This window comes from Oppia nitens, unplaced genomic scaffold, assembly GCF_028296485.1.
Source record: "Oppia nitens isolate AA-2021 unplaced genomic scaffold, nextdenovo-longstitch-racon4-pilon3 scaffold7_pilon_pilon_pilon, whole genome shotgun sequence".
NCBI lineage: Eukaryota > Metazoa > Arthropoda > Arachnida > Sarcoptiformes > Oppiidae > Oppia > Oppia nitens.
This window is the reverse complement of record NW_026533251.1, coordinates 668,400-684,641: the sequence shown is the minus strand read 5'-3', so window position 1 is coordinate 684,641 and position 16,242 is coordinate 668,400. Positions and strand designations below refer to the sequence as shown.

Genomic DNA, 16,242 nt, shown 5'->3' with positions numbered 1-16,242 from the left:
TTTAAATAAAAAATATTATATATTTACGATTAATTAGATTTTRATTAAAATAAATTTATGTTTTCAAACTACAGCATTTTAATAAGTCTGTTTTTTGATGATATTWATTTTGTGATAAACATGATATTAATGTGATTAATATTAATAAACTAATTAATTTCAATTTTAATTATATCTAAAAACAATTTATAGATTAATACCATACACAGAGTTWCTCTATTATGGAATTAAATAAATATTAATTTTTATAATTCTTTATAATTTAAGTAAATGTATATTTTTATGAATGTATGTTATTGTTAAGGTAGATGTTTTTAGTATTATATAAATAACTACTAGTATCAAGGTCGTGTTTGCATTATGTTAGGTAAGATAGTGCAATAACATACTTGTTTATATCATCAGTGCGTTATAAAAACGTTAAATTTTAAGTTAATAGCTTATTATATAAAGCTCAGGTAAGTATAACTAGATTTAAATTAYATAAAATAAACATAAATGTGTTTACTTATTTGGTTAAAACTTTTTATTTTAAAAAAATATTTTACATAAACAATAAAATTTATTTAAAATTAAATATTTTTTATACATATAAATTTTGTATACATTAATTTATTTATATATTCATTTACTGTATATTTTTATATTTATCATAAAAATGATTTCGATAATTAATTTTTTAAATACTCATATATTCTGTGATATATTTACAACAATTACAACTGTAATTTTGGCTGTAATTGTCTATTTGTTGAGCAAATTCTATATCAGGGTATTTGAGTTACCTCCCGGCCCCATACCGGTGCCWTATTTTGGMAAYACTCTACGTATGTAATTATTTTATTATTAAACAAGATTTAGATTTTTTAAAAAATTATAACATTAACTTATTCTTATATTTTTTATTATTATCAGTATTCAAATGTGAACATCACTGGGATGTTGTGATTAAACGACAGCACCAAAAATATGGTCCACTGTTCACATTTTGGATGGGACCAAAGCCGTTCATATTTATAGCTGACATCGAAACGGCCAAAAAAGTCTACCAGCGCTGGGAGTTTGCCGGTCGCCCCGACTCTTATTTTGGTAATTTTAGTCAATCTAATTGATTGATGATTTAAATTATTATTATAATTATTATATATATATATATATATATATATATATATATATATATATATAGGAAGTCAACTTTCAAACGATAAGTTTGCTGATGTAGTGTTCACCGATTATGGACCCAAATGGGAGGCACTCAGAAAAGTAGCCCATTTGGCTGTACAGTAAGCTACTGGCGCCTACACATCAGTCATGTCTTCTTTCATTTTTTGGTCTAATATTTTGCTATTTCTTAATACAATAGAAAATTTGCAAACAATGACCGACTCGTCGATCTGGTCAATGACTGTGTTGACCGTACGATTGAATTGATTATTAAAAATGAAGGCATTGGTCAACCGTTCAAACCAATTGACTATACCTATCATCTGTTCCTAAATATGTTGGCTACCAGTGCTTTTGGGCATAGGTTTGTTTTTTTAATTAATTTATGTAACTAATAATTACAGTAATTATTTTTTTAATAAAATATACTAATGTAATAAATTAAATTAAAAGCTTTTAATATTACCGGTAAATATATAAAAAAAAATATTTCACGTAAATTAATTTATTAATAAATTTTTAATTATATTAATTATTTTTATTTACCTTTTGTTTATTAAATTTTATTGTTGAATACAAGCTAACTCTGATTATAAGCTAACTGTGCGGAAACTGTATTTTTTGTTTACTTTTTGATTGATAATAGCTATGACTTGGAGGACTCGGAGTACAAAAAATAAAATACGTTTTGCGCGACTTTGGCCGCGAAGCTGGCAATCGGTTCTCGATGTGGGAGTTCTCATCGCTTATCCGTTTGTGGGACCGGCAACTGGTGCTCAAACAGCGCCGTATTATAGAGGAAGTCATGTTAATGATTAGGAATAAGTTTCGCAAACATAATGACGATTATAACGAACTGATTGAACGCGACTTTTGTGATGCACTCATCACTTCCCGAAACGTATCGCTCAGAGATGGCAAACAATGGGCCAGTTATCTAACCGACGAAAACCTGGCAATGATTGTCTACGACCTGTTCTTTGCTGGGAATGACACCACTCAGCGGACATTTCAATGGCTTCTTCTACTAATAGCCTACTATCCTGACGTACAAAAGCGTTTAAAAGATGAAATTGAGTCACATATAGGTGACCGTCGGGCCCGGCATGAAGATCGACAACAATGTCCATATACTATGGCAATGATGGCMGAGACATTAAGATATAGGAATGTCGCCCGATTTGGGGTCACACACAAAGCAATGGTTGACACAAAAATAGGTATGTCTGTCAAGACATACAGTTTATGACATTTTTTATGTGTATATTTGTATTACTTTTAAAGGAGAAATATTTGTAAGAAAAGGGACTGATGTGGGTGTATATCAGGGAATTATATTGGATTCATCCGACTATTGGGACAAACCTGATATGTTTCGTCCCGAGCGCTTCCTCGACAGTGACGGCAATTATATGACAAACCGTCCGCAAGCGTACATACCTTTCGGTTTAGGACGTCGTGTATGTTTGGGCGAGAGGTTGGCCATCGCTGATCTGTTCCTCGTTTTGGTCCGATTTCTACAGTTGACCAAAGATTATGATATTATTTTGAACAGTCATAATGGCTTAGATCCCGATCCTAATGTCGCCGAGTCTTATCTGCCTAAAGAGTATACTATATGTTTCAAAAATAAAAATTAATTAATAAAAAAATATTGTATGATTATATAAAAAATACTGGTATATAAAAACTAAATATTATAATTTATTATAAATATAAGTAACTCAATATCTATGTCAATACTTACAGTATATACCGCTAATATAGAAATCATATTATCTAAKTTATTGATATTTTTTTTGCTAAAATTGTTTTTTTCGAATCATATGAATGATAAAATAAGTTTAACATTATGTTTGCATAAAATTAATCACATCCTATAATAATTATTTTGCAAATTTCATTTTATCAATATATCTATATTTTATCTAATTGCTAATAACAATTTGTTATATATATATATATATATATATTGTAATTATATAAATATATTACATTATAGTATTTAGTTATTACATAACTATGCTTAAATTATATTGAATATTATACAATGTATAGGTATAGTAGTTATTTGAAACTTTCCAATAATAGTATTAATMTGACCTTGATAATGTCTACCAATAGCTATCATACACTGTATATTGAATTCCTCTATTTTTTTGGACAGTAGGAGAGCAGCACATAGTTTTGGTAATWATATGACAAACATATTCTGTATACACACTGTGTATAGCATAATAACCAGACTCTCGTATCGATCATTGATATTGAAATAGCAGACAAAATATATACTCAACAGTAGTTTCATAAATATTTTCACTATTTTCCAAAACATAAACAAATGGAGAGATATTGAGAGTGAGTTCAACAAAAAACATGTCTGAAAAACATATGAAAAGCCGACTCTTTGTTGATGTTTATCGCAAACGTATCGGTAAAATAATTATAATTATATTTTACTTTTGAAAAAATTAATAATTGTTTATAACTTTGTTTTTTTCTGAATTTACTATCAAATATATTAAAGGCGACAATGACTTGAAAAAGTCAACAAAAAGTTATTCAACTAAACATCGCGACAGACATTGCGCTAAACAAAGCGATTCAATCAATGATAATATTGATAATAATATACATAAGGTATGCAAATCAATAATAATAATAATAATATACATTAAGACTTAACAGTATATTATTTAAATTAAATTATAAAAATTATTTATTTTTATATATAAAATGATTTACTCTTAATTATTATTAATTTTTTCTAACTTATGATTTTTTCATATCATTAGACCAAACAAACATTGATCTCATGTTTTGTAATAACCGGCTGTTTTTATTTAATTTATTTATTAATGAAGTATTTATTGTAATAATTTGTGATTTATATACTATTCAAATTTTATTGTAAAAATAGTATAATGTGAATTACTAATAATAATATTGTACWGTATAATCTATATAATTTATATTATAGTATAATATAATACTTGTATAAATTAAATATGTTTGTATATATATTTATTAATTGTATGAAAATACTGTAACTGTATTTTATTGATCATAATATAAATATATATCAGTATATACTGTAATTAGTATATTTATTTACTGTAATAGTAAAATGTATATATAAATCACAATTTTTAATATGTAATATAAATTATTTACTATATTGACTAATTATATTTTATTATATATAAACAATTTATTAATATTTAAATAATACAGTACTTTAATGTTGAAATAAATTGGTGTATATAATAAATTATTATAATATTAATAATAGCACATAAAATTTAATAATTAATAAAAATAATAAAAAATTAACAAAMAATTATGACTTAGTTTCTTTTAAAATAATTTAAACTAAATTTTATAATCATTATATAAAATTACTATATTTACTAATTTTAATCAAATAAAGTTTATAAATAAAAGATATTTTGTAATTTAAAGTCCAAACACTTGTTATTTATAAAAGTCAATAAAATGTTATCTATTTGTGAAAAATATGGTATTAATAGTAATAGTTAGTTAACTATATTATCTACAACAACAACAAAAATTATGATTCAAATACTTTTATTATATTATAATATTAATAATCAGTATAGCCTTGGTGATAAACTATARCATAMTWGTACATGTATATTTTTTTATTTATTTATTAATCAAACTATTAATACTATACAAAACAATTGTAGTCAAACAAGTGAGAGAAAATGATTATTTGAAATAATTATAGTTTATGSTGTAATGTTATTTAATAATTAAGTTTATTTTTTGTGCATATGTTTCAAATTATACTGTAATTGTTTGTTGCATTTTTAAACTACCGTACAATACATTAGTAACWACACTAAGTACAGTACATTAGGGACAACATATTTTAGAGGATAACAAGTTTTATTGATAAAACCACACATTTGATACAACAATTGTACTAAACATACACATAATTTAACTTATATACAGTATATAAAAAAAATAATTTGTATATAAGTTGATAGAAAAGAGTATTTTATCTTATTATTATTATTATGTTTATTATTAATTATATGTATTCTAGTAATTTAACAATATAAAAATATCTATATATTTTGACAGTTTATTTTAAATTTTACTATTTTAAAACTATTAACAATAAAATGTCTGTATTAACTCAATTGTTTGCAATGATTACATCTAATATCTGGTCGACAATTATCACACTAATTATCGGTTATGTGGTCTACTTTTGKCAAAGTTTTATAACCGCTATTACAGTCTACCTCCCGGTCCATTTCCTTTGCCAATAATAGGCAATATTTTATGTAAGTATATATTTAAATATTTTTATGATGATTTTAAAAAATTAATATTTATTTTTATTAACAATAATAATTAAAGCATTTCGATCTAAACATCATTGGGATGACATATTCAGACAAATGTCTAAAAAATATGGACCGGTCTTTACATTTCATATGTTTAAYAAACCGCAGATCGTTATCACTGACGCTGACATTGCAAGAGATATATTGAGAAAAAACGATTTTGCCGGACGACCGGAAAGTTATTTCGGTAATTAAATATTTAATAATAATACTAATAATTTTTGTTATATAAAAATATTTATTATAAAAAGGAAGTTTATTATCAAATGAAAAATTTTCTGATGTCGTGTTCACCGATTACGGTCATACATGGGAAGCACTGAGACGTGTAGCGCACGCGGCCGTACAGTACGTGTTATTAAAAATAAATAATATATATATATATTAATAAATATTATAAATTTATAATTTTATTTAGAAAATACTCAATAAATGAACGGCTGGTAAACGTTGCCATCGATTCTGTGGACAAAACAGTGAAAACAATGTTAGAAACGGAAGGTCCGGATAAACCTATCAAACCATTTGATTACATATATCTCATGTTTCTAAACATTTTGGCGAACAGTACTTTCGGAGAAAAGTATTTATTAGTTAAATATTAATAATTTTTAAAAAATATTGAAATATTAATAATTTAATAGCTATGACATGAATGATCCAGAATTTAAATCACTTAAGTATATGTTACGTGATTTTGGTCAGGAAGTGGGATCCCATTTCTTGTTGTGGGAGTTCTCACCACTAATACGATTATTGGACAACAAGTTGGTCACCAAACAGAGGAAATTATTTGAAAATTCAACAAAACTAATGGTCAATAAGTTTCAAAATCATATCAAAAGTTACGATCCGAGTATTGAACGCGACTTTTGTGATGCACTCATTTCGGCTAAAAATGATGCGCTCCGGGAGGGAAAAGAGTCGGCACCCTATCTGACTGATATTAATTTGGCGATGACTTTATTTGACCTATTTTTTGCCGGCACTGACACATCTCAGCAAACATTTCAATGGCTGCTATTATTGTTGTCTTATTATCCAAATATACAGAAGAAATTAAAAGAAGAAATTGAGTCCCAAATCGGTGACCGAATGCCAACACATGAGGACAGACAGCGATGTCATTATGTGATGGCATTTATATCGGAAACTTTAAGATACAGAAATGTCGTTCCTTCTGGTGTTCCTCACAGTGCTGTAGTTAACAGTAAAATAGGTATTAAATTTTAAATATTAATAATTATTATTATTGTATTTAAAAAATTWTAWTTTTTCAATTATTAGGTGATTATACTATTCCTAAAGGTATGTCATTAATAATCTACCAGGGTATTGTATTGAGAAATGATGACAACAAATAYTGGACTAAAGGCCAGGAYTTCATACCCGAGCGTTTCCTYGACAGTGACGGACACTATATGACAACCCGTTCGCCGGCATTCATACCTTTCGGTGTGGGACGWCGTGTATGTTTGGGCGAGAAGTTAGCCATCGCTGATCTGTTTCTTGTTTTGGTCCGATTTTTACAATCAACTCAATTATATGATATTGTTTTAGACACACATAATGGCATTGAAGCCAATCCTGAAATAGCTGATGCATTTCATCCCTATGATTATACAATTATGTTTAAATCTAAATCATAATTAATATTTGTATTATTAAATTAATATAAAATATTTTTAATTACATTTTTTATAAGTATYTTTTAAACATTTCGATCWATAAAATAAAAATTAGTACACATTCATCAATWACACWAATTTAATTATAATAARGCTGTACTAACTTTATATAAATATATACAAAAAAGTTTGTAAGATTTTTACWCAAGAAAAAACGATTAATCAATTCTCCARTAAAATAAAGCAAATATTGTTATTTATTGTAATTAAAAATTAAATTATTTTATTATTAAGGCGTTTATAATTATTTATTATATCATATTATATTATATTAATCGCTTATAAGTTATCTATTGTACTTTGCTTTAAAAATATACTTATATTACGTAATTTACAATATAATATAGTTTTAGATATATGTATAATACTGCATATGTTTATAATTTTATATCATTATAAAGTACATCTTATAGCAGAATTTGATGCACTTTTAATTTGTTATAAATATATTAGTAGTCTAAATATTCGTTCACATGTTTGAAAATTAAATTATATTTACTATATAAAGGCTAGTATTTTTAGTGGTACTGACACTTTTGAGTTTAATATTAAGTTTAAATAAGCAATAAATTATAAATTATAAGTTATATTAAATATATTATTTTTTTTCTAATATAATAATATTAATATTAAAATATTTTAATAAGAATTTAAGATTTAATTAGAGAATAATATAATGACTCTAAAAACACAATTTTATTTTTTGATTTTTTCTGACATGGACTACAATAATAAGCTTAATATTRGGTTTTGTAGTCTACAAAATAACAAAGTTTTATCACCAATATTACTGTTTACCTCCCGGTCCATTCCCATTSCCTATTATTGGCAATATGTTATGTAAGTTTATACTATAATATTATATATATATATATATATTAATAACTTTATAATATAAATAATATAGCTTTCAAGTCTAAACTCCATTGGGATGACATTATGAGAAAAATGTCAAAAAAATATGGACCGGTATTTACTTTACATATTGGTAACACTCCTCAAGTGTTGATAACTGATGCGGACATCGCTAKAGAAGCGTTTCGTAAAAATGATTTTGCGGGAAGACCTAAAAGTTATTTTAGTAATAATAATAATATAATAATAATTATTATTATATAATAAAATTTTTAAAAATTAATAAATATWTATTTAGGCAGTTTATTAGCTAATGATGTGGTAATGGCTGATTACGGACCCAATTGGGAAGCGCTTAGACGTGTTGCTCACGCGGCCGCTAAGTATATGTCTATTATTTATGATTATATTATACATAATATTTAATATTGATTTTTAAAAAAACTAACTTTTATAATATTTATTAGAAAATATTCAAACAATGAGCRATTGATTAATRTAGCCATTGATTGTGTGGATAAAACAGTACAAACTATGTTGAAAACAGAGGGTCCAAACAAACCTATACAACCATTTACTTACATATATCTGACATTTCTAAATATTTTGGCTAATAGTGCTTTCAATGAAAAGTATAAAATATTTAATACTTTAAAATTATTTATTATATATTAACTCTCATTAAAATAAAATATTYTCAAAACTAGTTATAATATCGAGGATTATCGAGTTTAAAAAATTTAAATATGTTATGAAAGATATATTTGATGAATCGGGATCACGATTTTTTTTGTGGGAATTTTCAAAACTAATGCAATGGATTGACTATAAAATGGTTAACAAAATGAATAAAGCGTTTGATGAGATGAGAGATATTATGATTGAAAAGTTTAAAAATCATTATAAAGATTACAATCCAAGTATTGAACGAGATTTTTGTGATGCACTGATTGCGGCAAAAAATGATGCGCTCCGGGAGGGCAAGGAATCGGCACCGTATCTAACGGATGATAAACTTGGAATGASTGTGTTTGACATGTTTTTTGCCGGAATAGATACTTCGCAAAATACATTTCAATGGATATTATTGTTTTTGTCTTATTATCCAAATATGCAAAATAGATTACGAGAAGAAATTGAGACTCAAATCGGTGACCGAATACCAACACATGAGGACAGACARCGATGTCATTATGTRATGGCATTTATTGCCGAAACTTTRAGATTCCGAAATATAGTTGCATTTGGTTTACCGCACAGGACTATAGTTAGTAGTAAAATATGTATTGATTTTTTAAAAATTATAATAGATTAAAAATATGTATTAAACTTCTATAATTATTTTATTTATAGGYGACTATACAATACCAGAAAATATGCCGGTGTTTGTATATCAGGGAATTGTTTTGAGAAATGATGACAACAAATATTGGACTAAAGCTAATGACTTCATACCCGAGCGCTTTCTCGACAGTGACGGACATTATATGACAACCCGTTCGCCGGCATTCATACCTTTCGGTGTGGGACGWCGTGTATGTTTGGGCGAGAAGTTAGCCATCGCTGACCTGTTTCTTGTTTTGGTCCGATTTCTACAATCGACACAAAACTATGACATTGTTTTGGACAGTCATAATGGTTTGGATGCCGATCCTAATATTAGTGATTCTATTAGTCCATATAGATATACAATTATATTTAAATCTAAATCTTAATTACTATCTATTATAATTAATAAAAATATTTACTGATAAGAAAATTATTAGAAATAAATATAATTAAGCTTGATACAAATAGTTCACTCGATTCAAACTATCTAAATAAATTTTTTTATTTCACTTTTCATAAAATTAGTAAAAATATAATTATAAATTCTGTATCAATCAATCCTATATTTATATAATGTAATTAATCTATTGTGCAGTATATAARTGTCATATCATAAATTTATATTAGTYTACTTGCGATTTATTAAWTGTTTTAATAAATMTTTTTTTAAATAAATATATAATTACTCTAAGTATATATAATATATATATAGTATATAATATATATATATATATATAGTATATAATATATATATATATATAGTATATAATATATATATATATATATAGTATATAATATATATATAGTATATACTGTATAATTATTATAATTTACATAATTTTTAAGTACTCTTTATATTAATTTTTTTTGAATTTGTTTGAATTATATCTATTAGGATTTTTAGAATCTATAAATATATTATACTATAGATACTATAAATTTTATGCTCARAATTGTTTATTGATAAAAGTACAAAACATAATTGAATTTTAAAATGCACTCATAATGTGTTATAAAATGTACTGTAATTATTAAATGATYACATATGTATAAAAAAATTACTTGTATATTATTGAATTAAATACAATATAATATTCATATAAGATTATTTTTTAACTTTTATAATAAAAATTAAATAAATAAAACTTGAAATTATTTATTTCTTATAATATTTATTATTATGTTTAGTTTAGTACTGTAGATATTAAAGTGTAGTTAATGMACTAAAATTGTGTTACAAAATGTATTGATAATAAAGAAATRTTTTATTTAGTTACAAGTTATAATAGATTTATAATTAATATTTTATAGTTGTTATGTATTCAAAAATATATWAATAATTATTTTGTTTATAAATAATAACAATTATAAAGTTTGTTTTATATGTGTTAAACTCATATTCTKTATATTAAATGTGACCTTGTTTAAAATAAAAAATAAAGTTAATGCTTATAAGTAAATGAAAAAACCTATTATTTAATTGTTTTATAATTAAATCTAGTAGTATATAAACATCAAATTGAATTCAATTAAATTAGTGTGAATTGATGTGTAATAGTATAAAACAAATTGAATTTTAATATAAATTAACTTTAATGTTATTTTAATTTGRAAATATTATATATTGTKCTTGAACAAAAATTAAATAAGTTTATTTTTATTTTCAACTTATATTAATATAACAATGTCTGTATTGWCKCAAATATTTTTGTKGGTCATATCAGATATATGGACAACAATAATAAGTTTATTAATTGGTTATATRGTCTACAAATTGGCAAAATTTTATTACCGATATTACAGTCTACCTCCCGGTCCATTCCCATTACCACTRRTCGGCAATTTATTAGGTTTGTATAATAATCAACTATTTCACTTAAATATGATTTTTTTATCTAAATTATTAAGTAATTGTTTTTTTTTTGTATGAAAAACTGTTAGCYTTTAGATCTAAACATCATTGGGATGACATTGTAAGAAAAATGGCCAAAAAATATGGTCCGGTATTTACCTTACATTTGGGAAACAGTCCACAAATTATGATTACTGATGCAGTCATAGCTAGAGAAGCTTTTCGTAAAAATGATTTTGCGGGAAGACCTGACAGTTATTTTGGTAATTATTTATAATTTKAAAATTTATTATTAATATTATTTTTATTTATTTTTAAAGGAAAAGCATTTAAAAATGATATMGTTTTTGCCGATTACGGCCATCAATGGGAAGCACTGAGACGTGTGGCACACGCGGCCGTACAGTATGTTCTRATATAAATAAATGAAAAATTATTAAAACTTTTTTTATAAATTGTTAGAAAATACTCAACTAATGAACGATTAGTTAACGTAGCGGTCGATTGTGTGGAYAAAACAGTGAAAACAATGTTGGAAAGGGAGGGTCCAAACAAACCTATCGATCCATTGAATTACATATATCTAACGTTTCTTAATATTTTGGCAAATAGTAGTTTCGGACAAAAGTACAGTAATTTGAGATTTTARTAAAAAAATTAATATTACTTATAATATATATATRTGATTACCGATGAATAGCTATAATATTGATGACCCGGAGTTTAAACAATTAAAATATGTATTAAAAGATTCAAACGAAGAATTTGGTCCACGAGTGCTGTTATGGGAGTTCTCACCAATAGTTCGATGGATTGATAGAAAAAACGTGACAATTAGTGAGAAAATTTTTGATGATTTAAAAGATCTATTGATTGATAAATATAGATCACATTATAAGGATTACGATTCAAATATTGAAAGAGACTTTTGTGATGCACTCATAACTGCTAAAAATGATGCGCTTCGGGAGGGAAAAGAGTCGACACCCTTTCTGACCGATGAAAATCTAGCGATGGCTTTATTGGATCTGTTTTTTGCCGGAACTGATACTTCGCAAAATACATTTCGATGGCTTTTCTATTATTATCCTATTATCCATCGATGCAAAAACAGTTACGACAAGAGATTGAGTCAATAATTGGTGACCGAATGCCGACACATGAGGACAGACAACGATGTCATTATGTGATGGCATTTATTGCCGAAACTTTGAGATTCAGAAATGTTGTGCCGAGCGGTGTCTTTCATAAAGCAATAGTCACGAGTAAAATAGGTATTAATTAAAAAAAWTATTTKTATTYATATTTTTTATATGATATTAAAAATATTTAAAAATATAATTAGGAGACTATACAATACCAGAAGGTATGTCTGTGTTTGCATAYCARGGATTTATTTTACGAGACAACAAATATTGGGAAAATAGTGACACTTTCATACCCGAGCGCTTCATCGACAGTGACGGTCAATATATGACAACCCGTTCGCCGGCATTCATACCTTTCGGTGTGGGACGACGTGTATGTTTAGGCGAAAAGTTAGCCATCACTGACCTGTTTCTTGTTTTGGTCCGATTTTTACAATCGACACAAAACTATGACATTGTTTTGGACAGTCATAATGGTTTGGATGGCGATCCCAATAGTTCTCTCGATGCAATTAATCCCTATAAATATACTATTATATTAAAGACTAAATAGAAAATAATAGAATATATAATATAATAATATTAWTAATACTACAGTATTAATAAAAATCWATAKTTTAATAAATATGATTTTAAATATARCTTATATTAATAGTATAATACTTTATATATATATTTAAAACAATCTTTTGATTTTAATTGTGTTTTTGCTATTCATACTATTCATATTGATTACTATAAATTGAAAGTTTGTATATTTGAACTTTTAATTTAATACTTTATAAATATTTACAATTTTTATTATTACTTTATAATAAACAAATAATATTTTTCTCAAAATTGTATTATATAATTTTAAATAACTAATATACAAATTATACTGTATGTATGTATTTATTTAATAGTGAGTAAAATAATCATTTTATATTAGCATAAACTCTATTGTCTTTTAAACCAAAATAATCAGACAATTATAACATTTTAGTTCAATAAATGACATATTTATTGATTCACTTTTGTATGTCTTATATTACATCACAAGTATTAYACMAAATGATTAATTTAAATGTTAATTAGTATTTTAAGTAATAATAATAMAGGTATTAAATATTTAAGAAACTATTTATTAATTATTMATTATCAGTATATTACTGTACATAAAAATAATCAATTATTAGACAAACAATACAGGCAAATACCTGAACAGTATACTGCATAGTAAAGTATTTGGGTTGTATTGTATTAATTGTTTTTTTATTGTTATTGTTGTCAGACAACTTATCTAATAATTTATTAGATTTGTAAAACTTATAGTTTGATATTGTGGGACCATAGAGTATGAAAAAATTAGAGTGACCAAAATTTATTTTATTTGAAGTACTAAATAATAATACATACAAATTAGAAAAATAAAACAAATTTTGATAAATAACTTATTAATTAAATATAAATTTAATATTAAATTGATAAAAATTATAAATTAAAGAAATTAGTAATTAATAAAAATTTAAAAATTATATAATAAACAAAATAAAATTTTCCTTATTTTTTTATTTTTGTTGGAAACTCTAAAATTTTTATTTCAATATTATTGAGCAATAACTATTGATTGAATGAAATAGCTTTATATGTATTAATGCTTCCCCTCCATGCTTACCCTTTTCCCATATCCACTATTGGTTAATCCCATCACTATATGAAACTATAAGTTTTATACTGTGTTGTCTGAAATCAGTGTTTTTACAACAATACACACATGTGGTATCAATGTAAAGGTAGTAATGACATCATAAGTAAATTACTGCACAAATGTTATATAGTATTATTAATGCTTTTAGCAATTAATACAAAATATACTATGCAGTGTTACCAAATAAAAAAAATAACAACCCAAATTTTAAAAATTAAAAATATAAACTAAAAAAAAATTATGTTGCTTTAATTTAATTATGAAATAAATATAAATAAATAAATATTAATAATTTAATAATAATATATAACTTATATTTATACAAAATTAATTTTAAAAATTTTTAACATCTAATAATTAATTTTATTTAATTATTTAATTAATTTAATCAAATTAAAAAATACCTGTCGGATGATATTTAGATAATATCAGGTTCGAAGAGCGCAAACCGGTACTGAAAATGTCGCAAAATGATAGCCCAGACATCACTGAGGCACACCATACTATTTACATACATATCCCTCTACCGCAATTTGAGATTTTCGACTAAAATTCAATTAACGTTATTTATGCATATGATAAATTATTTCACTGTATTTTTAATAAATAATTTTTATACTCGTATGAAAACTATTTTAATTTTTTTGATTATCTTAATATAAAATATTTTTAAATTGTAATTATAATAAAAATTAAAATAATACAATAATTGATTAAAGTAAAATAATTATGAACTATAAAAATAATACAATGTTAATTACAATAAAGTAATTTAATTAAATAAATACTAATTACTAATTACTAATTACTAATTACTAATTACTAATTACTAATTACTAATTACTAATTACTAATTACTAATTAAACTAATTACTTTATTGAAATTAACATTGTAATATTTTTATTGTTGATAAGTTTTTTACTTTAATTAATTATTGTATTATTTTCATTATTTCACTTATAATTAATGTAGAATATTTCGAATTCTAAATGACATTGATATTTTGTTTTCAGATATATTATTAGTATAAAAAATACATTGAAATCATGTATCATATGCATAAATAACGTGAATTTAAAAATTTCGATTTTCGAACTTTAGTCGAATATCTCAAACTGCGGTAGAGGGATATGTATGTAAGTGGTATGGTGTGACTCTGATATGACTGAGCAATCATACTTTGCGGGATTTTCATTACCGGTTTGTGCTCTTCGAACCCTTTGGATAACATGTTCTTTCAATCACACAATGATAACATATTATTGAAACATTTATGTAAACATAATTTATTGTCACTTTATAAGTCTGAGTAAGTTTTCGTGAATTTTTAATTGTTATTATAGTAATCTTAAAATCATCAAAAATTTATAATATATTGCTTACTATATAATTACAAGTGTATTACTAAAGTATTATTTGGTCATTCTAGTTATGTCAATAATAACATCACTACTTTCCCACTATTGTGTATTCTACTAAAAACCCTGTCTGAAATCCATAACATTAACTATAGTTTTTCAATTGTTTTTTTTTAATTAAAAATAGATATATTATTACTTTAGTAATTTTTTTTTTTTGAATCCATTAGTTGAACCAAATTGTTGAAKAAACAGATTWTCAAACAAATAATTTTAAGTGTAAGTCTAAGTTAGCCATTGATGACCATCGATGACCTATTCAGTTGTTTTCATCCATAAAGTTATGATTTTTTTACAAATAACTAATTAATTGTTTTTTTTATTCATTGACTTTCAGTGTTGTCTCCAATCAATAGCCAATCATTTATATCTTATTTATCCAAACAATGGACAGTCCATTCAAAGTAYGGTATTATTACTATATATATTATATACTTATTAAACCTATAATTTTCAGACCCAACTCTTGAATTGGATCCAATGTGATGACAGAAATGACGATCAATTGTATCGATTGTTKAAGATATTGTTGACTGCATTGACCAATAAAAGCGAAGTAAAACAATTGATTAATTATTACAAACATAACAAGTATAAGACATTTCAACGATTATCAGTGATCACTGAATTTGATCCAACACAACAAGTGATGGTATGGATTAGATTTTATAATATTACGGTAATTAAAATAATATACATCTTATTGTTTGTCTTA

The 16,242-nt window shown here is 24.6% G+C and overlaps 2 protein-coding genes and 1 long non-coding RNA gene across 3 annotated transcripts; all 3 read left to right on the top strand.

The window, feature by feature from the left end:
- Positions 1-919: 919 nt before the first annotated feature.
- Positions 920-2,804, top strand: LOC128963287 (steroid 17-alpha-hydroxylase/17,20 lyase-like). Its single transcript, XM_054309790.1, has 5 exons — positions 920-1,089; positions 1,187-1,283; positions 1,364-1,528; positions 1,811-2,384; positions 2,449-2,804. The coding sequence occupies exons 4-5, from the start codon at positions 1,892-1,894 to the stop codon at positions 2,802-2,804; spliced, it is 849 nt and encodes a 282-aa protein (XP_054165765.1). The 5' UTR covers positions 920-1,089; positions 1,187-1,283; positions 1,364-1,528; positions 1,811-1,891.
- A 566-nt stretch (positions 2,805-3,370) lies between these two features.
- On the top strand, positions 3,371-4,001 carry LOC128963393 (uncharacterized). The gene is made up of 3 exons (XR_008484656.1): positions 3,371-3,598; positions 3,692-3,804; positions 3,960-4,001. It is a non-coding gene; the product is annotated as an uncharacterized LOC128963393 (long non-coding RNA).
- Positions 4,002-5,427: 1,426 nt separating this feature from the next.
- On the top strand, positions 5,428-16,013 carry LOC128963286 (uncharacterized). The gene is made up of 20 exons (XM_054309789.1): positions 5,428-5,483; positions 5,560-5,733; positions 5,798-5,894; positions 5,965-6,129; positions 6,191-6,765; positions 6,834-7,176; positions 7,971-8,074; positions 8,142-8,306; positions 8,388-8,472; positions 8,557-8,721; positions 8,810-9,372; positions 9,443-9,727; positions 11,360-11,533; positions 11,591-11,675; positions 11,733-11,897; positions 11,971-12,300; positions 12,351-12,544; positions 12,616-12,926; positions 15,865-15,931; positions 15,985-16,013. The coding sequence occupies exons 2-20, from the start codon at positions 5,601-5,603 to the stop codon at positions 16,011-16,013; spliced, it is 4,035 nt and encodes a 1,344-aa protein (XP_054165764.1). The 5' UTR covers positions 5,428-5,483; positions 5,560-5,600.
- Positions 16,014-16,242: the final 229 nt, after the last annotated feature.